Here is a 24,149-nt window from a genome sequence, read left to right as displayed (position 1 = left end):
GCGAACCCTAGACACCCTAGAAAAAAAAGTAGTTTGAAGATGAATCAAAGAAACAGTATCTGTCCTATAATTTAATTGTTGAACTATCACCAACTGATAACAAAGGACAGGAAAACAAAAACTCTAGTCAGCAGCAACCCTGGAGAGAATAAACCTCTGTCCATGGCCAACTGTAAAAAAGAAATCCAAAGATAAAGTTAGATACAGTGTCAAGTGAAAGGATCCAATGGGAATTAATAGCTGTGTTCATTTGTCACTGCACTGTTTTGTTGGTACTCATTTGTCACTGTGCTGTTTTGTCCTACATGCTTTTATCGCGCCACCCTCTAGATAAAAAATACTAATTAGCGGTGAGCTTACAAGCTGCTGCTACACCACCAAGAATGCATAAAAAACACATTTGTGAATAAGTGAATGGGTCTGGCAAGGGGCCGTATTGTTGGTCTTCTCGAGACCGAGTAGCCAGCACATTGTATAGCAATTCATATTCACCATATGGATATGAGGGTAGGCTGTTGTTAATGATTCAAACCCATTTGGAAGGAACTGGGAATCACAGATGAACCCCACCATAAGAAACCATTCAGATCAGTGGCCATCACAGTGCTGCTGCATGTCAACCAATTTGACCATATACAGAAATGTATTGCCCCTTAAAGGCCTAATTAAATGGCTAGGATGGATAGGATAGCAATCAGTTCAAGTTGTGAAGCTGAAGTTTGGGTAAAATCATGTGAAAAAAATAGAGAAGCAGGCAAAAAGTTGAAAATAGAAGTAAAGGGTGATTTATCTTTTATATTTTATGTGAGCCTTTAATATTTTATTATAGAGAATTGAGGGGTATAATTTTAAACAGCAGAGAAGGTAAAGCTTCTGTCACCCTAAGTTCAAAGTCACAAGGTTTCATTTTCTTCTCTTGAAGTAGAGGCATGATGGGGTCCTAAATTCAAGGCAAAGTATTCTTCCCTCTTTCTGTTAAGGGGAAGATCATCAGCGGGGCGAGCAAGCAGCTGAAAGCGCTATGTGAAACATTTCAAAGAAAAGAAATCAACAAATTATGAAGGACTCTGAAAATGATGTTAAATTTAACAGTAAAATAAAATTTATAGGAAAAGCTTGGAATAAAGTACCTGAAGAAAGGGTCCTTTAGTCCTCATCAGCTTGTAAGCAATCCACAGTGGGACCATGCAAGTGGAGGACAAAGTAAGAAGCCAGCCAAGGATGTAAGCCCATGATGGGTACACATAAACCTTGTTGAACTTCAGAGGAGTGTACTTAGCCACAAAAAAGATGAAGGTACCCTGGAAAAGGTAAAAATGTTTAAGCAATTGGATGTGGTGCCTTTTTAAATATTTCCTCCCACACAGGTCTTATAATATCTTTGTATGCAGATAAGCAGTTGTGTTTACAGATAAGAAAATGATACCATTCTAATGTCAATCCAGGGAGCTGACTGCCTACCTGAAGGATTTTGTGTCCACACAGACTTGTCCAAATTGACTGAGCATGTGCTTTAAACAACGCACAAACATCACGTTTCACCAAACAAAAATGCACAGATTCAAACTGTGACACACAGTAACCCAAATGGTGGCAATAACAGACACAGAAATTAAGTATAAAAGGATAGCCAGACATTTTCTGCAGTTCATATATGCTGGCTTCATGTTCACTGAACAGTCATTCAAATTCCTGGGGACTACTTTCATTAATACAGGTATATTAAAATGGGACAGGCACATCACTTCCATCATCAGACAGAGATTGTTTTTCCTTTGCCAGCTTAAGAAGCTTTGTTTATCAAAAGCAGATATTGTGAAATTTTTACTCAGCCATCATAGCTGAGAGTCGGTTGCAGCGGGTGATTTGTTCAGCTGAGGAAATCATTGGCTGTTATCTCCCAACATTAAAAGCTCTGTTAGTTACCAGAGCAAAAAAGAGAGTAGGAAAGAATGCAACTGACCCCGGCCACCCCAGCAGCCATCTGTTCATTTAATTGCCATCACAGAGGAGGTACAGGTCTATTGCGACCCAAACTACACGCCATCTCCACAGTTTCTTTCCTCAAAGTATTCAGATCCTAAATAAACGTAAATAAGGTTACTCCTAACTTTTTACAATATATAACTGGTAACTGTTTTGTTTGTCTATTCATAAATACGGTACTTCATACTTAATCATCTTGTACTATTTGATATCTATTATTTTCTATAGTTTATCTATTATTTGAAGGTATTATTGAAGTTTATAAATGTTTTTGTTCAAGAAATTGTTGTATTTGTATAAGTTTTGCACAATGTCAGATTAATGGTGGGTTGAAATGGTGTTGTCTTGAGTTGGTAATGTCTTGTATTCCATGTTTTTACACCTAACCAAAGTCAAAGCTGGTATGTTTCACATGCTAGCAGTGAAGTGATTCTGCATTATGTGAGGCCATTAATTGCATCATTGGTTACCATTATTTTTTTAATTGCATTACACATAAAAATAACTCTCATTTTGATTTGGGATAGGTTTAAAAATGGATAAAGAAACTTAGTTGGACATGACAAGACATGGGAGGACATGTCTGAATGCTGAAATATTTGGTTTTTGATAGTCTCAGACTTCCCCAGGCTTTGGTCTGACTGATTGAGATAAAAGCCAAGATGAGACTATACAGACCAATAATCCTATTTCATATTTCCTTTATTTACCCATCTAAATTCCATTTTCGGCTTACTCCATCGCATGGTTTCAGGATGAAAGGGGTCTATCCAGAGCACATCAACTACAAGAAAGGACCTGACCCTGGATAGTTCTCTGGCACATGGGAAGAAACACCCACACTCACTCTTACAGTACATGGATACTTTACAGTGTGTCACACATGTGCACATAGAGGGCATCTGCAAAGCTCCTGTATGGTAAAACCACCAACCCGAATGCCTGAGGGATCACATTTTCACTGTCTTCTTTTCTCTAACTATCATAACAGACGATGAGCTCTGAGACAAATTCTGATGTCACCTCCAATTTGACTGGTCCTCTTCTGCCTCTGGAGTTATTTAAGAAACAATGGCACCAGAAATCATTATTCAGCTGGAGCTCATCAGAGGAAAACATAGATATATAGATCATAGTGTACAAGAAAGACTTTCCTTGAGAACCAGTAGCAATAGGCTACAGAGAATGGAAGACATCCATGATTACATTTGAGATTTTCTAATTTTCTTTATTTTCTTGTATTAAACGGGATACCCAAATGGTCTCTAGCCTTTCATGATCTCTCTTTTTGTTTGTTATTTTACAAGTGATTGATCAATCTAACGGGCAAATCTGTTGGAGCTGGTAGGAAAGAAGCTCATCTGGAGAACATGCACCCCAACAGTTGGGGAACATTCAGCCTTAACACAGACACTAACTGCAATGGGATTTGAACCCAGGGATATGAGGTGATCACTGTTAACCACTGTGTGCCACTGAAAATACATCTTATGTAATGCAATATTTCAGTATTTCTTCATCTCTTATTTCTTCACAGTGCTACAGTTAAGCTGCTGTGTAAATATGCATGCAATACTTCAATATAAACATTGCAAAACTCACAAACTGCTCAAATTATGGAATTTTCTATCATCAATGACTTACAATGCAAACTGTTGGGGTGACAATTGTCCAGCAGTATTTGAAGGGAGCCCAAGGTCGATAGCCAATCATGTCCTTGATGTTCTCAAATAAAAGGTCAGCAGCTAGAGAAGAAAAGCATAAGAACTAGAAATTAAATAACGTTATGTCAGAAAAGGGAGCTCCAGAGTTCTGGGGTCAAATCCCAGCTCAGTCATTCTCAGTGGGAAGTTTGCATGAAACCCTCTGCATGAACATTAATTTTCTACCTATCTGTGGGTTTTCTTCACATTTTAAAGACATGACAATTGTAGTAACTGACGTGGACTTCTGCAATTGGTGAACCATCTAGGGTTTATCTCCAGTACATTTCCCAGTGTCCTTCGGATTAGTAGTCTGTCATGCTCTATTAAGAATCCCTTCCTCCAATTTTATGTTATTTTTTTTTTTACTAGACCTCATTAATATTTCTATAACCCTGTAAACCCTTTTGTTTAAACACTGTTAGTAGTTCCTCTGTATGGACATACTGCTGGTGTCCCTTCTACAGGTAAACCACCCCTGCCACTACTCACCATTAGAATTAAATAGACTACCCTTAAAGATCAGCAGTTGCTGGTTCTGTAAAAATCATATATTTTCTAACCTCCTTCATATCCTTGACGTATCATTATATTTCTCATTTTTGTGTTGAGCACTTTCTATATGATACAGCAAAATGGTGATTATGGTTAACAACAGAAATGGCCAAAAATAATGGGGGAAGAGGGACTAGAAGTAGAGATATGTCATGGATGTGTACTGTTCCTATTTCCATGATGATGGTAATTTTATGAGTGGTAAGATTTGTCTTTTTTTATTGTATAATATTTGTTTTGCCTTTACAATTTGAATAAAATTGCCATAAAAATACTCACAATACATTCTACTGATGCAGACTGATTCAAAAATTGCAAGGAACAGGAGACAAATTCCACTGCCAGCATAGTAGTCTAAAAGCTGGAATATGTAGATCCCTCCCTGTGTAAAGAGTAAACAGCAGAAATTCCTCATAATTTCATTCTTTCAGTTAATAAATATTTCAATTTTCTGAATCCATTTCTTCCTTTATGGTGTCAAGGAGAGGCCAGCACCAATAGCATACAATACATGGACAAGACATCAGGCTAGAGTAGCACAACACACTACTCGGAACCATCTCAAAGCATGCCCAAACTGGCTTAATGCATTTTAGGGTCATTGGCACCAGATATTATTGTGACAGGGCAGCGTGAAAGGCAGGAACCAGCAATGATCAAAAAGCCAGTCCATTGTAGGACCCACTCAGGCAAACACACACCTCCACACAGGACCAATTATCAGATGTGGCGGAAGTGCAGCTAAATAGAGCTCAGGAAACGTCCAGGCGCCCCCAGCCAGGTAAAGGCTCCGGCGGTCTGCCCATATGTATGTGTGTATATATATATATATATATATATATATATATATATATATATATATACTGTATATATATATATATATATATATATATGTACTGTATACATATATATATATATATATATATATATATATATATATATATATATATATATATATATATAAAATCCAATGTCTGTCTGTCTATCTGTATGTCTGTCCGATTTTCACAAAAGGAATAATTAACGAATATAGATTGGATTTTTTTCTATAATTTGCTTGAACATTTCAGTTGATTTTGCGACTTCTCTCATTGCACTAAGAATCATAGTTCGCTTGCAGGAGCGTTATATTTGTGCTAATCCCAGACAGAGGCTGCAGGCTGAGAGGAGTGGGAAGCATGGCATCAGGTGTAGGGAGCTGAACAGGGCCCTCCTCACTGTCCTTTTTCACTGGTGGAGCTGCGAAAGACGGCTAGTGTATGTATATATATATATTGTGAGACTTGCCCAGACACCACCAGTCGGAAACCACATCTTTATCAAAAGTCACACGTTTATTAATCACAAGAATAAAGTCTCGAAAACCACACAATGTACACAGCAAGTAAATCTCCCCAATAAACCTTCTTTCTCAGTCTTTTAGCCGCCAATCTCCTCCTGGGAGCTTCGTCCTGCTCCCGCTCCCGCCTCTACCTCCTCAACTGTTAGGAGGCGGCTCCTTTTATTCCCGCCCGGATGTGCTACAGGTGGCTGATTATGATCTTCCAGCAGCACTTCCTGGTGTGGCGGAAGTGCCACCCTTTTCCCTGGAAGCACTCCGGGCATCCCTGGCAGGTTCATCCACCATCTTGCCTGGTGTGGCGGAAGTGACAGTTCCCCAGGTCCCATGAGGCTTAAGGCGCCCGCTGGCGGTGGCCATGGTTCCCAACAGGTCAGAACCTCTTTGTCCCTTTCCCGTGGTCCTCTTTTTATCCAGGGCGGCTGCCCCCTCGTGACCTGGAAGCTATTACTGTCCCTTTCCAGTCCCTGCAAGCATCCCGGCCAGGTAATGACCCCGGCAATCTGCCACTATATATATATATATATATATATATATATATACAGTGATCCCTCGCTATATCGCGCTTCGCCTTTCGCGGCTTCACTCTATCGCGGATTTTATATGTAAGCATATTTAAATATATATCGCGGATTTTTTGCTGGTTCGCGGATTGCTGAGGACAATGGGTCTTTTAATTTCTGGTACATGCTTCCTCAGTTGGTTTGCCCAGTTGATTTCATACAAGGGACGCTATTGGCAGATGGCTGAGAAGCTACCCAACTTACTTTTCTCTTTCTCTCTCTTGCGCTTTCTCTGATCCTGACGTAGGGGGTGTGAGCAGGGGGGCTGTTCGCACACCTAGACGATACGGACACTCGTCTAAAAATGCTGAAAGATTATCTTCACGTTGCTACCTTCTGTGTGCAGCTGCTTAGTGAAGCGACATGCTGCACAGTGCTTCGCATACTTAAAAGCTCGAAGGGCACGTATTGATTTTTGCATGTTTGTTTTTCTCTGTCTCTCTCTATCTCTCTCTCTCTCTCTCTCTCTCTCTCTCCCTGCGCCTGATGAGGGGGTGTGAGCTGCCGCCTCGGTGCTTCACATACTTAAAAGCAAACAGCCCTATTGATTTGTTTGCTTTCTCTGTCTTTATGACAGTCTCTGCTCCTGACGCACACTCCTTTGAAGAGAAAGATATGTTTGCATTCTTTTAATTGTGAGACTGAACTGTCATCTCTGTCTTGTCATGGAGCACAGTTTAAACTTTTGAAAAAGAGACAAATGTTTGTTTGCAGTGTTTGAATAACGTTCCTGTCTCTCTACAACCTCCTGTGTTTCTGCGCAAATCTGTGACCCAAGCATGACAATATAAAAATAACCATATAAACATATGGTTTCTACTTCGCGGATTTTCTTATTTCGCGGGTATATATATATATATATATAGTCACTAACTGAGGGACCCACAAAGAAATGTAAGGATACCAGGCAGGTTGCCCCTTTTAATAACTAAGTAGTCTAACAAAATAATCAGGCACATGGAGGTGCGAACAACAGATAACAAAAACAGGCAGTATCATCTGGTAATGGATAATATCAATTCAAGAGCCTGCAGAGAGGTCAGATGGGTCAGGTTAAAGCTCAGTTTGCCAGTTGGCTCTTGCCTGAAATCAGATGACTCCTACTGGGACAGTCTCAGCTTTACAGTCACTGAACAGGAAGGAGAGGAGTCAGTTGCCCTCATTGGGCGGTTTCTCTGAACTGTGGTTAGAAAAAGAGTGATAGTGCTCACTTCTGATGAGCACAGAAAGTGACACTTTGATGCGTATGCACTTTCATGTAGGGAGGAATCTCCCCGTGACAAGAGAGCCTGTCACCAGCAGTTTACCCCAGTGGCACCTAAGGACCCAAACAGGACAACCCACCAAAACTACAACTCCAATGCAGCCCTGCTTGTGTCTGAGTGGGAAGCATGCCAGAGGAAAGTATTGGGGAAGCACATGGCCCTGAGAAGCAATCTTTCCCCTGTCCATCCACTACAATTGCCTCAAAAACTGGGAAAGGCACCACTAACCATCCTGGCCCGGATTCCTCATTTATTACTATATATATATATATATATATATATATATAATATATATATATATATACTATATAATATATATATATATATATATATAATTTATATCTGTAGTGCCTAGATGAAATCTCCAAATACAATACTGGGGGTGAAGGGTGATTAAATAAGTACCATCTTTAGTTGTATGTAGCAAGAGCTCAGTACTTAAAAGAAGTGTGGTCCTGCAAAACAGTTCATTTGCTGGAGGGGTCATGGTGTATGCCAAGAAAAAAGTTTAAAGGCCCTGGTCTGGTGATATTACACAACATTTGATCACACATAAGTACATCAACAGTCTGCTGTAGTTAAGCGTTTCCGCTGATTAATAGATCTACTAAAAATCATACTGTATGATTACTGTTGGCAGTAGCTTGGTTTAAAAGAAACCCTTGGTATAAGGCACAAGGCTGGAATCCACCCTGGAAAGAAGTGTCAGTCCATTGCAGGATGTATACCCCACAAATACCCAATTCAGATTTAATCAAACTATAGCTGCGTTTGTCCAAAACCTCCAAAGTTCTGCAGCTTTTAGCTTACTTCATAGAACGGTTCAGGTAATAGTGTGACGTGTTTTCAAATAATTCCACAATCCAAGCTTCTTTGTTTTAAAAGTTTTAGTAAAATTTGTAGTAACACAATTCACAAAAAAACCAGAGAAAACTGATATTACAAAGAAAAGAAAAGTTCTTGATTAAAGAAAGTTCTGTTTAAAGCTTACTTATCTTATTTCATTTCTAGGTTTGGTCATACAATCATATGATGTGTTCAACAATCAGAAAACTACAAGCCAATGCTCTATTTGTAAACTAATCTAACAGTCCATACTTCTAGAAGTGAGTCTCTTTTCTAACCGGCTTAATTAACACCATGTTTTTACAGGCATAGCTAAGAAAATTCTATTTCATGTTAACTTACAGGGGTTAAAAGATTATACCATAATCTAAGTAGCTATGAGAAACTGATATATTTATTGAATTTAAGCAGACACATATATAAATTTAACATTTAACATTAACTTTCAAAGATTGGCTGTTACACAAACTAACATGCAAGTCTTTTGGGATGTGAAAGGAAAAACCCCATCAGACTTGAGAAGAATGTACAAACTCCATGCAGTGGTTGAGGCATTCAAGTACCAAATACAGTGCCCCTATGTTGAAAATTAGTACAATAATAGCCATTTTTTGGTAATTTACTTTTTAAAAATTCATTTTCAATTTTGATTTCATGGTAGACTGGTCATAGACTGGAGAGACTAGACATTCTACACAACTACCCAGATGGGTCGCCTCAAATTGGAACCCAAGTGCTGCAGGGCAGTTGGCAATGCCTCAGCACCATGCCAGTTCCGATCCCCGCCAAGACTGACCTCATTTTGACTCTTCTGGGGATTAGGCTCCTGAGGGCTTTCCCCTATCCCCTTCATAATACGAGCAGCCTTCTTTAGGGTGGCTGTAGCAGAGCTACTCCTGTGGCAAGCAGAAAGGAGTCCTGTTCTGTTTATATGGTGGCTGGAGTGCCAAACCTTCCACCAACCCTCAAGTTTTCCCTGCAAGTTGGAGGACCACTTGCAGGGCCAGATGCAGTTTAATGTTATATCCATGTTATCTCTTAGGACACAGCCATCAACAGTGTGTCTGTTTGCGTAGAGAATGTCGACCTTGTTTTGAGGTTTGCTTAACTCAGCAGTGACATTCATGTAAAAGGTGACTCTTCCTATGAAGTCAGTGGACAAACTGGGAGAACATGGGGGGTCATGAGGACATTGGAAAGGGGTGTGTGGCACTCCCGATATCTGTGCAAAAGGACGAAAGTCCAAATCATAAGAGTCCTGGTACTTCCTGTCTTGCTATATAGTTGTGAGACATGGACGCTATCCATTGACCTGAGATGAAGGCTGGATTCCTTCGTTACTTTGTCTCTTCGGAGAATCTTTGGGTACCTGAGTCATATGAGTGGTTGCTTATGGAGTCCCAAACATTACCTGAATTGTAAGGGAGCATCAGTTACAGCACTACGGCCTTGAGGTATGATTACCACAGTGTGATCTGGCTCGCAGGGTCCTCATATCAACATCCGGCGCCACTGAGAGTGGCAGCCTTTTCAGCAGCTCTGTGTAGGACTATATGTGTATGTGTATTTTTCTACTTTTATTTTTCTATTTTTATTTATTGATCACTCCTACCACTTTATTTTATGTGGATTTGTTCCCTGGACACACTTACTTTTACAACGTGGGCATGGATTTTTACACGCCGAGACTCGCCTATTCAAGTACTCAACTTCGAGCGCTGAGAACAAATGCCAGTGTCGGTGTGGTTCCCTATTTACCCGACGAGGTAAGAAGGCGATATCGTGGCAGCAGAGCTGGCACTAAGCTAAAAATGAAGCGGCTTGCGAGAAAGTGGCGTTTTAAGCCTTCGGTGCCTTCTGTTATTCTGGGGAATGTGAACTCAATCTCAAATAAGATCGACGAACTGGCTGCGCTGGTGAAAAATGTCAGAACCTACAGAGAATGCAGTTTGTTGTGTTTCTGCGAAACGTGGCTAACTAAGACCATCCCAGATGCTAATGTGGAGCTACCCGGGTTTAGCACAGTTAGAGCGGGACAGAGACGCAAGTACCTGTGGGAAGCACAAAGGAGGAGGACTCGCTCTCTATGTTAATACACGGTGGTGTAACTCTGGACATGTTAAAGTCAAAATCTCCACTTGCTGCAGGGACATCGAACTGTTGGCCGTAAGTCTGCGACCCTATTACTTACCCAGAGAGTTTGGACACGTCATTGTTGTCATCGTGTATATTCCTCCTCGGGCGGACGTGGAGATAGCGAGTGACATCATCCATTCTGCTGTTGCTAAGTTACAAACGCAGCACCCCGAGGCACTTGTGCTAATCGCTGGAGACTTTAACCATGTGACGCTGGACAAAACATTACCTGCATTCTCCCAGTATGTGGACTGCAATACCCGGGGAAATAAGACTATTGATTTACTGTATGCAAACGTTAAAGACGTATACAGCGTCACCCCCGCTGCCTGCGCTTGGGAAAGGAGATCATAATCTGGTTCTGCTTCAGCCTCAATACAAACCAAAAGTGAGAGTCCTACCTACAACCACACGATCATTCAGGAAGTGGACCCCGGAGGCTGAGAATGCTCTGAGACAATGTTTTGGAACTACAGACTGGGATATCCTGCAGGATCACATAGTGAGAACATTGAGGAGGTTGTTGACTGCACTACTGACTACATCAACTTCTGTATGGACATTGTAGTTCCAGTAAGAACTGTACGCTGCTATGCTAACAACTAGCCATGGATTACAAGTGACATCAAGGGCCTTTTGAACCAAAAGAAAAGGGCCTTTAAAGACGGTGATCAGCATGAGCTCAAGCGCGTGCAGAAGGAACTCCGAGTCCAGCTCAGGGCGGCGAAAGAGCAGTACAGGAGAAAGCTGGAGCAGAAGTTGCAGAACAACAGCATGAAGGAAGTGTGGGATGGGATGAAGATCATCACTGGCTGCAGCTCAAAGCGGGGTACCACCATCGAGAGAGACGTGAAGAGAGCAAACCAAATGAACATCTTCTTTAACAGGTTTGACCACCCTAACCCACTCTCACCTCGGAGTACTGCACTCTCTACACATCCTTCTGCTGATACCAACATAGGAGAGACATCCCCACCCACAATTACAGCAGCGCAAGTGAGCAGAGAGCTGAGGAAACTTCGTGCCAGCAAAGCAGCAGGTCCAGATGGAGTATCGCCACGACTGCTGAAGGTCTGTGCATCAGAGCTGGGGGGGTCCTCTAAAGCACATCTTCAACCTGAGCCTGGAACAGGGGAAAGTCCCGAGGCTTTGGAAAACATCTTGCATCACCCCAGTCCCAAAGGTATTACGTCCTGGTGAGCTGAATGACTTCCGGCCTGTCGCTCTAACATCACATGTGATGAAGACCATGGAGCGGCTGCTGCTTCACCACCTGAGGCCACAGGTCCAACATGCCCTCGACCCTCTGCAGTTCGCATACCAGGAGAAGGTGGGAGCGGAAGATGCCATCATCTACATGCTACACCGATCCCTCTCCCACTTAGACAGAGGCAATGGCGCTGTAAGAATTATGTTTCTAGACTTCTCTAGCGCCTTCAACACCATCCAACCTCTGCTCCTTAGGGACAAGCTGACAGAGATGGGAGTAGATTCATACCTGGTGGCATGGATCGTGGACTATCTTACAAACAGACCTCAGTATGTGCGTCTCGGGAATTGCAGATCTGACATTGTGGTCAGCAACACAGGAGCGCCGCAGGGGACTGTACTTTCTCCGGTCCTGTTCAGCCTATATACATCAGACTTCCAATATAACTCGGAGTCCTGCCATGTGCCAAAAGTTTGCTGATGACACTGCTATCGTGGGCTGCATCAGGAGTGGGCAGGAGGAGGAGTATAGAAACCTCATCAAGGACTTTGTTAAATGGTGCGACCTTAAACCACCTACAACTGAACACCAGCAAAACCAAGGAACTGGTGGTGGATTTTAGGAGACCCAGGCCCCTCATGGACCCCCGTGATCATCAGAGGTGACTGTGTGCAGAGGGTGCAGACCTATAAATACCTGGGAGTGCAGCTGGACGATAAATTGGACTGGACTGCCAATACTGATTATCTGTGCAAGAAAGGACAGAGCCGCCTGTACTTCCTTAGAAGACTGGCATCCTTCAACATCTGCAGTAAGATTGCTGCAGATGTTCTATCAGATGGTTGTGGCGAGTGCCCTCTTCTACGCAGTGGTGTGCTGGGGAGGCAGCATTAAGAAGAAGGATGCCTCACGCCTGGACAAACTGGTGAGGAAGGCAGGCTCTATTGTTGGCATAGAGCTGGACGGTTTGACATCCGTAGCAGAGCAACGGGCACTCAGCAGGCTCCTATCAATTATGGAGAATCCACTACATCCATTAAACAGTGTCATCTCCAGACAGAGGAGCAGTTTCAGCAACAGACTGCTGTCACTGTCCTGCTCCACTGACAGACTGAGAAGATCATTCCTCCCCCCAAACTATGCGACTCTTCAATTCCACCAGAGGGGGTAAACGTTGAACATTATTCACATTATTCAAGTTATTGTCTGTTTTTTTACCTGCATTTTTTATTACTCTTTAATATTTTTTGCTGCTGGAGTATGTGAATTTCCCCCTGGAATTAATAAAGTATCTATCTATCTATCTATCTATCTATCTATCTATCTATCTATCTATCTATCTATCTATCTATCTATCTATCTATCTATCTATCTATCTATCTATCTATCTATCTATCTATCTATCTATCTATCTATCTATCTATCATTGTTGAGGACCCGAGCAGCTAGAACAGGCCAAGGGGACACCCATGTTATACCTGGCTGTGGTAGATATATGGTCATTTCCAGAGTGAGAGACTGGACCGTGTGTCTGCCTTGAGGTTGCCAACCGGTATCCCGAACTGTTTCATTGTGTGGTGAGTGTGGCAACGCACTGTACCAGTGTACCTGACCTGACCTGTAGACTGGCATCTCACCCAGGATTGGCTTTGCTGCATTGCACATAATGCTGTCAAGACTGCCTTTAACTACTTCCAATCAGGATCGGGATATGGGCCGATGGTATTTATAGTGTGTGAAGTTTTGATTTATTAGTGGCATCATTGCACAGTAGTTAGTGACATTGCAGGGGCTGCTCTTTATTCAACAAATAAGCCAACATTTATGCTCACAAATTCTTTCAATTTACATCTTGCTTCATATAAGTTACCATCTCACTAACTGTTCTCTCCATGTAAAACACCGTTGACCTTGAAGATGTCTCTGATCTACTAGGTACTAATGGAATATGTAACTGTATAGTCTTAGGGTACTAACCTCTGTGACCATAAGCAGACCAATGAGATAACAGGAAGAACACACAAGGAGCAAGAAGATTTTTCGTCTCTGCCCTTTCCGTAAGGTTGCAGGGTACAGGTCCACTACGGCAGTGATTAGGCTCTCTAAACCCACAAACTCGAAGAGAAAAGATAGAAAAAGAGACAGAGAACCCATTATGGTGAGCTTAGTGTGAAGGAAAATATTGATTCAGACATGTAGAAGAAAGGGAACTATCACTCACAGTTGTGTCCAGTCCCAAGAGGATGACCATCAGAAAAAAGCAGCAAGCCCAAAGCTGAGGGAGAGGCATCATGGCTACTGCCCGAGGGTAAGCAATGAATGCTAGTCCTGGACCTGCAGGCAGAGAAGTGGCAAACTGAGTGTTAAATTTGAATCTGTCTCCCCTCTGTGCTTTATCAAAGAACTGTTATGTATGCTTAGGTGCCTCCTTTGTGTGGTTGACACATATCCATCATGTTTGCTGGGGCTTCTTTCAAAGACTCCAGTTTACTCCTACAGCTAAAAAATGTACAGTGTGGTATAAGGGCATTCTGAACGTGCTTCTCTGTGAGAATAATGCACTATGAAATGACTTTCCATCCAGCATAAATTTCTATTGTTTTTAGGAAAAGCGGCTATTGAAATTATTAGGGAACTACAAAGGAGGAATGGACATTCTTCAAACAACTGCTGTTACTTGTACAATAACTTAGAAGACATTTTGTGTATCTCTAGGTGTCTTTCCTCTTCCACAGCACATACAGTGTAGTCAGACATTATTCAGACCCCTTCACTTTTTTTCTGATTTTGCTATGTTGCAGGCTTCTCCTAAAATCATTTAAATTCATTTTTAAAAATAAAGTTTTAGAAATTTTTGTAAATTTATTAAAAATAGAAATGGAAATATCACTTTACACAAGTATTCAGACCCTTTATTCAGCATTTAGTTGAAGCACCATTGGCCGTGATTAGAGCCTGGAGTCTTCTTGGGTCTGACACAAGCTTCACACACCTGGATTTGGAGGATTTTTTGCCATTCTTCTCTGTACATCCTCTCAAGCTCTGTCAGGTTGGATGAAGACAGACAATGGACAGCAGTTTACAGGTCTCTTCAGAGATGTTCGTTTGGGGCCAAGTCTGGTGTTCTGCCTCGGCTACACAAGCACAGAGATGTTCCTAAACCACTCCTGTATGTCTTTGCTTTGTGCTTAAAGTCATTATCCTGTTGGAAGGTGAATCTTCATCCCAGCCTGAGGTCCAGAGTGCTTTGGAGCTGGTTAGGATAATGATATCTAAGTACTTTGGTCTCCACAGCATGATGCTGCCACCAACATTGTTGGAATGGTATTATACATGTGATCAGCGGTGCCATGTTTCGTCCAGATATGATGTCAGTCTTGGTTTCATTGGAAATTCTTTAGGTGCCTTTTTGCAAACTCCAAGTGGGCTTCAGTGTGATTTTACTAAAGAGAGTTTCTCCCTGGCTACTCTTCATAAAACCCAGATCGGTGAAGTGTTGTGACAATGGTTGTCCTTCTGGAAGTTTCTCCCCATTTACACAAAGGCTGTCTGGAGATCAGCCAGAGTGACAACCAGGTTCTTATTCACTTTCTCTTACTATGGCCCTTCTTCCATGATTGCTTAATTCAGTCAAGAGGCCAGTTCTAGTAAGAACTGCTACAAATTTCTTCCATTTAAGAGTTTTGAAGGCAACTATGCTTTTCGGAATCATCAATGCTGCAGGGATTTTTTTTGTACCATCTTAATATCGATGCCTTGACACGTTCCTGTCTCGATTTTCTGTGGACAATTCTTCTGACCTCATGGCTTGGTTTTTACTCAGATACACATTGTCCACTGTGTGGCCTTCTATAGATAGGTGTGTGTGGCTTTCCTGTTCATGTCCAATAAATTGAAGCGAACACAGGTGGACTCCAAACAAGGTGTAGAAGCATTTCAACAAAGATCAATAAAAAGGGATACACCTTAGAAAAGTTTTTCAATTTTAATAAATGTACAACAATTTCAAAAATGCTGTTTGTCATTCTGGGGTATTAAGCATTGCTTGATTTGAGGAAAAAATGAATATGCATAATTTTAGCACAAGAGTGCCACATATGACAATGTGAAAAAAGGGTCTGAGTACTTTCTGAATCAACAGTACAAAAGCATTAGGCACGTATGCAAGCTCTCAGTGGTCTCTCATTAACAAAATTCTTCTTGAAGTGATTGGTACATCTCAATAAATATTAAACCTAAAAATGACAATATATGGGTGAAGTCCTCAGTGCTATGCCTAATGTCAATTCCAGAGTGGTCACAACATGAGAACAAAAGCAACACCTAGCTCTCTCTCACCTGATTCTGCCACCTTACTGATGTGTAGGCCTTGCTCATATGCCATGAATCCCAGCACAGAAAAAATGGCAAACCCAGCCACAAAGCTGGTGGAACTGTTCAGGAGGCACAGATATAAGGAATCTCTGAAAAACAACAACAAAATGACTTAAAATAACATTCTTTAGCATTGAGCTTAATGGAGGAAGCTGGCAATACTCTAACTGGAATGGTGCAGCCTTAGTTTGTGGAAGACAGACACAAATAAAGACATGAGCATAAAATGATGATTGTCAATTTCAAACTGTGTTTCCTCGATGTGCTTCTTGAGAAAAAATGCATCATTTGAACCAATCTCAGCCTGAACAAACTGATTGATCAAAGATCCACTGACAGCTTGCCCTAATGTCGACTGTCAGATAACACGCTCAGCTACTTTGACCACCTTGACTGTACTCTCAGAAGGAATCATCAAACCTCCTTTGTTTTATAATGTGAGCAAGTGGAAGCTTTGATCATATGATGCCGGTACAGCATCTGTTACCAAACTAGCACGGCACACATCAAGGGACAGCTTTCTCAAAATCCCGTCTAAGGGCTACCTCCCATTGCTTTCTGAGGTGGATTTCTTTGAGAAACCTTCAAAGTTTGAGAAATGTTAACAGCTAACAACATTCTACATAGTTAGTGACTAAATACGTTTAGCCAAACATTGTTTGGAGGCTCACTTGAGCAATAAATGCATAGCTTTGCTGGTTTAGCCTGGTGTAGCTAAAGTTAAGATTATAAATGGATTTTCTAATGGCCAAATATTACCAAAACAATTGTTCAGCCTTACCTATGAAATGTAATCCCCGGGATCTGGTTTGGAGCATACAACGGTTTGTACAAGCACAAGCAGCACATGTGTGAGGCATCTTTATTAATTACTTCACTCCACAGCAGTGCCACTCACAATATGGCAGCAATGTTGACGTACGATGCTGCTGGTCATGCGGCGTCTAGTAATTCTATGTCTATGCCCATGATGACATCACTTACTTTCCAGATGATGTCACTTCCACTCCAGACCTTTAAAGTTCTGTTTTGGACATTGAACCAGACATGACTCCACAAAAATTAACTCTTTTGCAGCCAGAGCTTAATACACAGGTGGCTGCCAAAAAAACATTTTATGTCTCCTGTCCATTCTTGTGACAGTGGCGTAGTCACAGATGAGAAGATCCAGAAGAGAAGGGGACAGGACCTGGAAAATAACCAGGGTTCCGGCGCCCGTGATGATGTCAACTGGACAGGAAGTGACGCCATCACGGGTGCTGGAACCCTATGGAATTTCCCGTGAATGTTCTGCAGAGGATTGAGAGAAAAAGTCAGTGCACCTCACTACCCCCCTGGTCAGACATGGAATTGTCGCCATTCAAGCCCTTTAGCTGCCTCCCATGAGCACGTGTGTGACACTGCTAATTAAGGGAAAAAAAACAATTCAATGGTCTGAGTTTTCAAGAGCAAGTCAATTAAAATGAATTCAAAAGAAGTTAATTAGCAGGAAAAAAGGTCACTAATTAATAAAAGGGTTAGAATGAAAACCTGCAGTCACTGCAGCCCTCCAGGACCAGAGATGGGGACCCCTAGTATATGACATGGATTTTTAAAGGCATATTGCGCCCAAGTGTTAGGTAGGACGACAGAAGCTCCTCAACTGGTTCATCATTGTTTATACTCCCAAGAAAAGTGTGGTACACTCTTTTTTTTTTTTAAAATAAAGTAAAAGTATGTATTCTTTTATCATTTGCTTACCCGTTACCTTCTCATACCAATGAATGGATAAGTCTGACCCCACATATTTCTGTATTAACCATTTCAACAACAATTTATTCAATTTTACCAACTAAAATGGATCTTTCTAACCTTTTTAAATATAAATTTCAGCTATTTTGAAGGAATAAGAAGAGAGAAAAAAATACTGAATGAGACCAAAAATTGTGTAGCAAATACTTGATTTTAGGGCTGTTTCCATTTCAACTAATGTTTAGAACAAGGAAGACTGACGCTTTCATGCTCAGAGTATACATCAATTAATATTATGAGCATGAAAAATACTTCTAGTATATCATAAAACATATTCTTAAAAAGTCAACAACTTTCTTCATAACTGTGTTATACACTTAATCCGATATCTAACAGAAGCGGTTTGTGGTAGAAAATTTCCAGTATTAGAAATGGATTCAGCACATCTAAATCTATAAAGTACACTGATTTTTTTTTTTTTATTTGTAGGATTTTGGTACAGACCAGAGTAACTAGTACCTCTTTATAATGTAGCTTTTTAATTGTTATGCAGACATTTATGTATTTTATTTTTCTATACATAGATCTGGCTTGCATATATATTGTATGCACAGATCATGCTGGGAATATTATTAATTTAATGTAGGTAAAGTGAGACATTTTCTTATTCAGATGTAAACATTTTGAGACACTAGATAACAAGAAAAAGTGGAACATCAAGTGCATGTTTTCTACGATGAAAAATGTATTCAGATTACATGCAGAAAGAGACAGAAGGGGTTATGGGTGGAGCCGCATCATTTATTGGGCTATTTGTACAATTGAATAAGATAATAAAAAGGGTGGATCTATAACATGCCTACTCACTTACTGCTCTCTGGGTGTCTGTCTATCACAGTACTTTAATTTCAGAATGCTGTCTTGCCGGAAGACATTGACTCATCCAGCCTTTGAATGTTTTCTCCAAATTTAGCCACTTGGAAATTGCTAAAAACACAAGACCTCTCCTAAATATGCATAACTTGCTCCTGTTGTGCCAGAGGCTCTTGTTGGATGACTTTGATGTGGGCCACGTTTTAATCTAGCATTAACAGTCAAGCCAAGTGCTTTATTACTGAGTGTTAACTTCTAATGACTTCCACCTGTTCTGATGTGTTTGGGTGTGTTTATGGGCTAGAATTTAGTTTGAGAATAAAATAATCTATTTTACAGAACATATACCACCTTCAAAATGACACTAATTACACTAATACACTAATTGCAATTCAGAATAATTAGTAGGCTTCAGACAGCACGGTGGTGCAGTGGGTAGCGCTGCTGCCTCGCAGTTGGGAGACCTGGGGACCTGGGTTCACTTCCCGGGTCCTCCCTGCGTGGAGTTTGCATGTTCTCCCCGTGTCTGCGTGGGTTTCCTCCGGGCGCTCCGGTTTCCTCCACAGTCACAAAGACATGCAGGTTAGGTGGATTGGCGATTCTAAATTGGCCCTAGTGTGTGTGCTTGGTGTGTGGGTGTGTTTGTGTGTGTCCTGTGGTGGGTTGGCACCCTGCCCGGGATTGGTTCCTGCCTTGTGCCCTGTGTTGGCTGGGATTGGCTCCAGCAGACCCCCGTGACCCTGTGTTCGGATTCAGCGGGTTGGATAATGGATGGATGGATGGATAGTAGGCTTCAACAATTAGCAGCATTAGACAAAAGGCATGAATCAACCTTGGACGTGGCATTACTTCATCTCCGAGGCACTCTGACTTACAGTGATTATTATTATTAGTATTAGTAGTAATCGTTTTTATATAGCATTTATGTAACACTTTTCTAACCTACTGAAAGTGCTTAACATAGAAAGTAGGAAACCACTTCAGTCATTATCAATGTGAAGCATCCCCTTGAAAGATGATGTGATGGCAGCCATTATTGTGCCAGTATGCGCACCATACTTTAGCTATCAGTTGGTGAAGGAATCAGAGTTACCAAGGGACAGGGGATGATTAGGGGGGTACAATTATCAGGCTGTGGTGGGCATTTTAGCTAAGACATCAAGAAACACCCTACTCTTTTTAAAAGATGCCTATGGGCCTTTTATGACCACAGATTCAGGATCTCATTTTTCCTTTTCATTCAATGGAGAGCACCAGTTCTTACAGCACAGTGTCACCGTCACTGCACTGGGGTATTAGCACCCACATAAAGACCAAAGGGTAGGCATCTCTTGATGGCCTGACTAGCACTTCTTCCAGCAGCAACATGGTCTCCCATACAATACTGGCTCGGCCCAAACATGCTTAGCTTCTGGTGGAGTACCTGTTTTGAAGTGTAGGTGGTATGGCTGATAACCAATGCGCCAATTCATAAACATCCCTTAGCCTAACATAGACATTTTGACATATGCGAGGAAGATCAGAGTATGTAGAGGAAAAATTCAAACAGACATGATGACATGTAGGATCCTCAATTTGAGCTCCAGGGACACCTCAATTTGAGCTCCAGGGACAGGGATTAAAGCCCAGCACTAAATGAGATTAACACTTTTTTCTTTTCACACATAATGATTGTTTAATTAGAAGCCACATGGCAGCTGGCTGAAACCTGGTGGTTTGCCCACTAAATACCTGGCAATTAACATAATCCTGAGATACGAGAGTCTTTGCAAGCAGACACACAGTAGGCATGGAGAGATGCATGCTCAATCTCCGGGGTATTCCCAGGTGATATCTGTTTTCAACTCTTATGCACCTGGCAATAATGAATGATCCAAAGATTTTATTTTTTGAGAGGCAATGATCAAACACTTAAAAAGAACATAGTTAATAATAAGCAAGTTCAAAACCACAATTTTTCTTCCTAGAACACCAAATTAACAGAGCAAACCAAACTTGATGGTTTTCAGAATACTTAAGACCAAGACATCATGCGTCATTAACTACATGTATGTACTGTATGTATTAGGAACAGAGGTGACTCACCTGATAGCAAAATGTAAACATAAAATCAGAAATAATCAATCTTAGAATACTGCATATACTGCAAATGAAAAAAGACTACAGTTGAACATGGCCATATTCTCACAACAGCGTGTTATAGACTGATATCTGTTCCTTATTATGAATAACTCCATCATAGAATTAAGAAAATTAAATAAAACTGAATATAATGAATGAGATTGCCAGCACAGTGGTATAGTGCTTAGCCCTGCTGCTTCACAAATTCAGAATACTGAGTTCAAAATCTTCTGCCAGTGGTTGTCTGCCTTGGGTTTGCATGTACTCTTGTGTCCATATGGATTTTTCTCTGGATACTCTTCCTACATCCCCAAAGACATGTATACCAAGGTAAGTGTGAATGTACATATGAGTGTGTGTGTGTGAGTGTGTAGGTCCTGTCATGGGTGCCTACCGCAACTATAAGTTTAAATATTATGCACCCTTTCTTTTATTTCACCCACTTTGCCCCAGTGCTTATTATGGTACATGATAACACAAACTATAAATAGTGTCTACACCAATATTTGTTTTCTTCTTGTGTGATTTTGACAGGACTTGTTCTTGTTCTTCTTGTTTGTTTTATTTCTATATTTCTTGAGCTTCTGTAAAAGCTAAATGTGGACAAAATAAAGTACTTTCTGTCTGTCTGCAGCATTTATCCATCTACAGTGGATTCAGAAAGTATTAAGACACCTTCACTTTCTGCATAATTTATTGTGTTGTACATAAATTAATTACAAGTGGATAAATTTGCCATTTTTGTCTATCAGTCTACACTCAATTATCCATTAAGACAAAATGAAGATATGTTTATAGAAAGGTTTTCAAACTTATTCAATATCAAAAACTGAAGTTCTTCTTTTATATAAGCATTCAGACACTTTGCTGTGGTACTCCAAATTGTGGTCAAGTGCATCCTCTTTGTGTCAGCTCTCCTTGAGATTTGTTTAGGATTTGATTGGATTCCATCTGTGGCAGATGAAATTGATTGGACATCATTTAGAAAGACACACACCTGTGTATTGAGGGTCCCACAATTCACACTGCATGTCAGGATGAAAAAAAAACAGCAATGAAGTTTAAGGAACGCTTCATGATCAAATTGTGATGAGGTATAGATCATAGCAAGGGTATAAAACCATTTTTAAAGCTTTGAATGTTCCCAAGAGCCCAGTGGTCTCAATAATTATGACATGGAAGAAGTTTGGAACAACCAGGACTCGTCCTAGGGTTGGCCATCCTGCTAAACTGAGTAACTTGGCAAAATGATTTTATTCAAGTAGATGACTAAGAACCCAATGGTCGCTCTACCAGAGCGCCACATCACTCCATCAATCAGGTGTTAGTGATAGAGTAGTTAGATGGAAGGCACTCGATTAAAAAGCATATGGCAGTTTAAATGACACTGAGAGGGGTGTGATGAACCAAAAATTGAACACCAAGCACTATGTCTGGTAAAGTCTAGGTGCTACTTATCAGCTGCCTAATATTATCTGTAGTTGTGAAAGCATCTGCCTATGGGGTGTTCTCAACAGTATGGACAGGGATACTGGTCAAAATTGAGGGATAGATGAATGCAGCCAAATACAGAGAGGGTCTTGAAGAAAATCTGCTCCAAAGTGAACACAACCTCATACTGGGAGAACAGTTTACCTTTTAGTATGACAATGACTGAAAGTAAATAGCCAGGACAACACTGGATAGACTACAGGACATGTCTCTGAGTGTCCTTGAGTGGCCTAGCCAAAGCTCCGTAGAACATCTGTGAAGAAAGAGACCTGAAGGTGGCACTTTACAGAAGCTTCCCATCCTTCCCATCCAATGTTATGGAGCTTGAGAAGATCTGCCAGGAAGAATGGAATGAACTGCCCAAATCCATATGAGCAAGAAATTGAAAAACTTAATCAAGAATTATGGAATATTGAGTGTAGATTGATATGCAAAAAAGGCAAATTTATCAATATGTCAATTTAAAACTAAGTGTGCAGAAAGTGAAGGGGTCTGAATACTTTCGTGAATGTACTCTGTTTATCAATCTGTCTATCATGATGATTTGTTCCTAGCAGCCAAGTCAGATCAGCCGTTTGTGAAGTCCATTTCAGATGAAACACACAACGTTCTTGGCTATGGCTGTTAAGCCCATGGTGAGGTCAAAACTGTGGCCTATGTTCATAGGTTTTTGATACTCAAATCAAAAAGGGCTAATAAAAGTTGATGTCCTGATGGATGCAGCTTATCCAACCTGACACATTAGACTATTATGTATTTAGGAAATGCAGCATGTACAAATAATACACTTTCAGAACTGAGATGAAGCTTTACGGCTATCTCCTGATAATGACCATATGTGTTATGACTTGCAGAAACCAAATCAGAAGACTTGCCCACTCAGACTTTAGACTACCAAGATATGAAGAGGTTACCTACTTGTAGCAGTTGTTGTTATACTTGTTGTAGCTTCCCAAGGTTGTCAGTCGTCCCATACAAACGCTGTAAGAGAAGAAGATTTGTGTGCCAGCATCCATCCAGACCTGTGGAAATAAGAAGTGGGACACACTTAGCTGCATTAGAAACATGGAAAGAATGGCTGTAGAGCTAGCACAGAAGGTACACACATAGAAGGAGAGACATTATAGAGGCAATTCTTTGGATTCCGTAGAAATGAATAGCCTACAGTATGGGTATTTGGTTCTGTTCTTGGACGACTACAGTAGCTACAGAGTTTTTCACCAAACAGTTATTTTTTAAGCCAGTTCTAAGTGAGAAAAATATTATGACATTTCCTTAGATGGCTTCATTGAAGTCTCTGGCTGTATACGGCGTGGATGTTATGTATTCTAAAAAATTCTTTTGATTCTTTCATTTTTTCTTTTATTCTTTCATTTTTTCATATTTCTTTCATTTTATATATTTTATTTTTGTTTTATTTATTTTTATTTTATATATATTATTTTTTCATTTTATATATTTTATATTATTTATATAATATTCTTTCATTTTTTTCTTTTATTTTACTTTGATTCAGTGCTACACACACATTTATTTTTCTGTTTTCCAAGCTACTTTTCTTCTTTTTTTGACACTAGAATCAACCTCAAAGCAGGAACCCACTCTGGATGGGGTGCCAATCCATATCTCAGTATGCACTTATGCATACACCTGTATTCACTGGCAAATGCACCAGTCATCTGAACCTGTATGTCTATGGGATTTTGGAGAAAACTCAGGGAGAACATGTAAAAATCTACTGAGACAGTGACTGGGCCAGCATTTTAACACTCTGAGGCTATGAGACAGACATGCTAAACACTGCGCTGCCTTGTCACCTACAATATTCTTTATAGTTTTCCAGGAAAAATCCATTGGTAACCAATATATTGTAAACATTGTATATGCTGTGGCATGGTGAAACAATGATGAGTGATGCTTTCTCACAGCTCCAGAGTCTGGAAATCTGAATTCTAA

At 40.7% G+C, this 24,149-nt stretch overlaps 1 protein-coding gene across 1 annotated transcript in view; it reads right to left on the bottom strand.

Moving 5' to 3' along the window:
* Positions 1 to 760: 760 nt before the first annotated feature.
* Positions 761 to 24,149, bottom strand: part of LOC114649275 (sodium- and chloride-dependent GABA transporter 2-like) — a 39,563-nt gene continuing 16,174 nt past the window's right edge. Inside the window, exons 7-14 of the mRNA XM_028798778.2 lie at positions 23,112 to 23,215; positions 15,942 to 16,066; positions 13,825 to 13,937; positions 13,581 to 13,718; positions 4,524 to 4,626; positions 3,631 to 3,731; positions 1,131 to 1,301; positions 761 to 1,019 (exon numbers count right to left, since the gene is read on the bottom strand). Of these exons, the coding sequence (XP_028654611.2) occupies positions 894 to 1,019; positions 1,131 to 1,301; positions 3,631 to 3,731; positions 4,524 to 4,626; positions 13,581 to 13,718; positions 13,825 to 13,937; positions 15,942 to 16,066; positions 23,112 to 23,215 (981 nt within the window). The 3' untranslated portion in view covers positions 761 to 893. The remainder of the gene's footprint in view (positions 1,020 to 1,130; positions 1,302 to 3,630; positions 3,732 to 4,523; positions 4,627 to 13,580; positions 13,719 to 13,824; positions 13,938 to 15,941; positions 16,067 to 23,111; positions 23,216 to 24,149) is intronic.

The sequence above is a fragment of the Erpetoichthys calabaricus genome, chromosome 3, assembly GCF_900747795.2.
Source record: "Erpetoichthys calabaricus chromosome 3, fErpCal1.3, whole genome shotgun sequence".
NCBI classification, from domain to species: domain Eukaryota; kingdom Metazoa; phylum Chordata; class Cladistia; order Polypteriformes; family Polypteridae; genus Erpetoichthys; species Erpetoichthys calabaricus.
The sequence above is the reverse complement of the archived record's forward strand: the minus strand, read 5'-3'. Positions and strand labels throughout refer to the sequence as shown.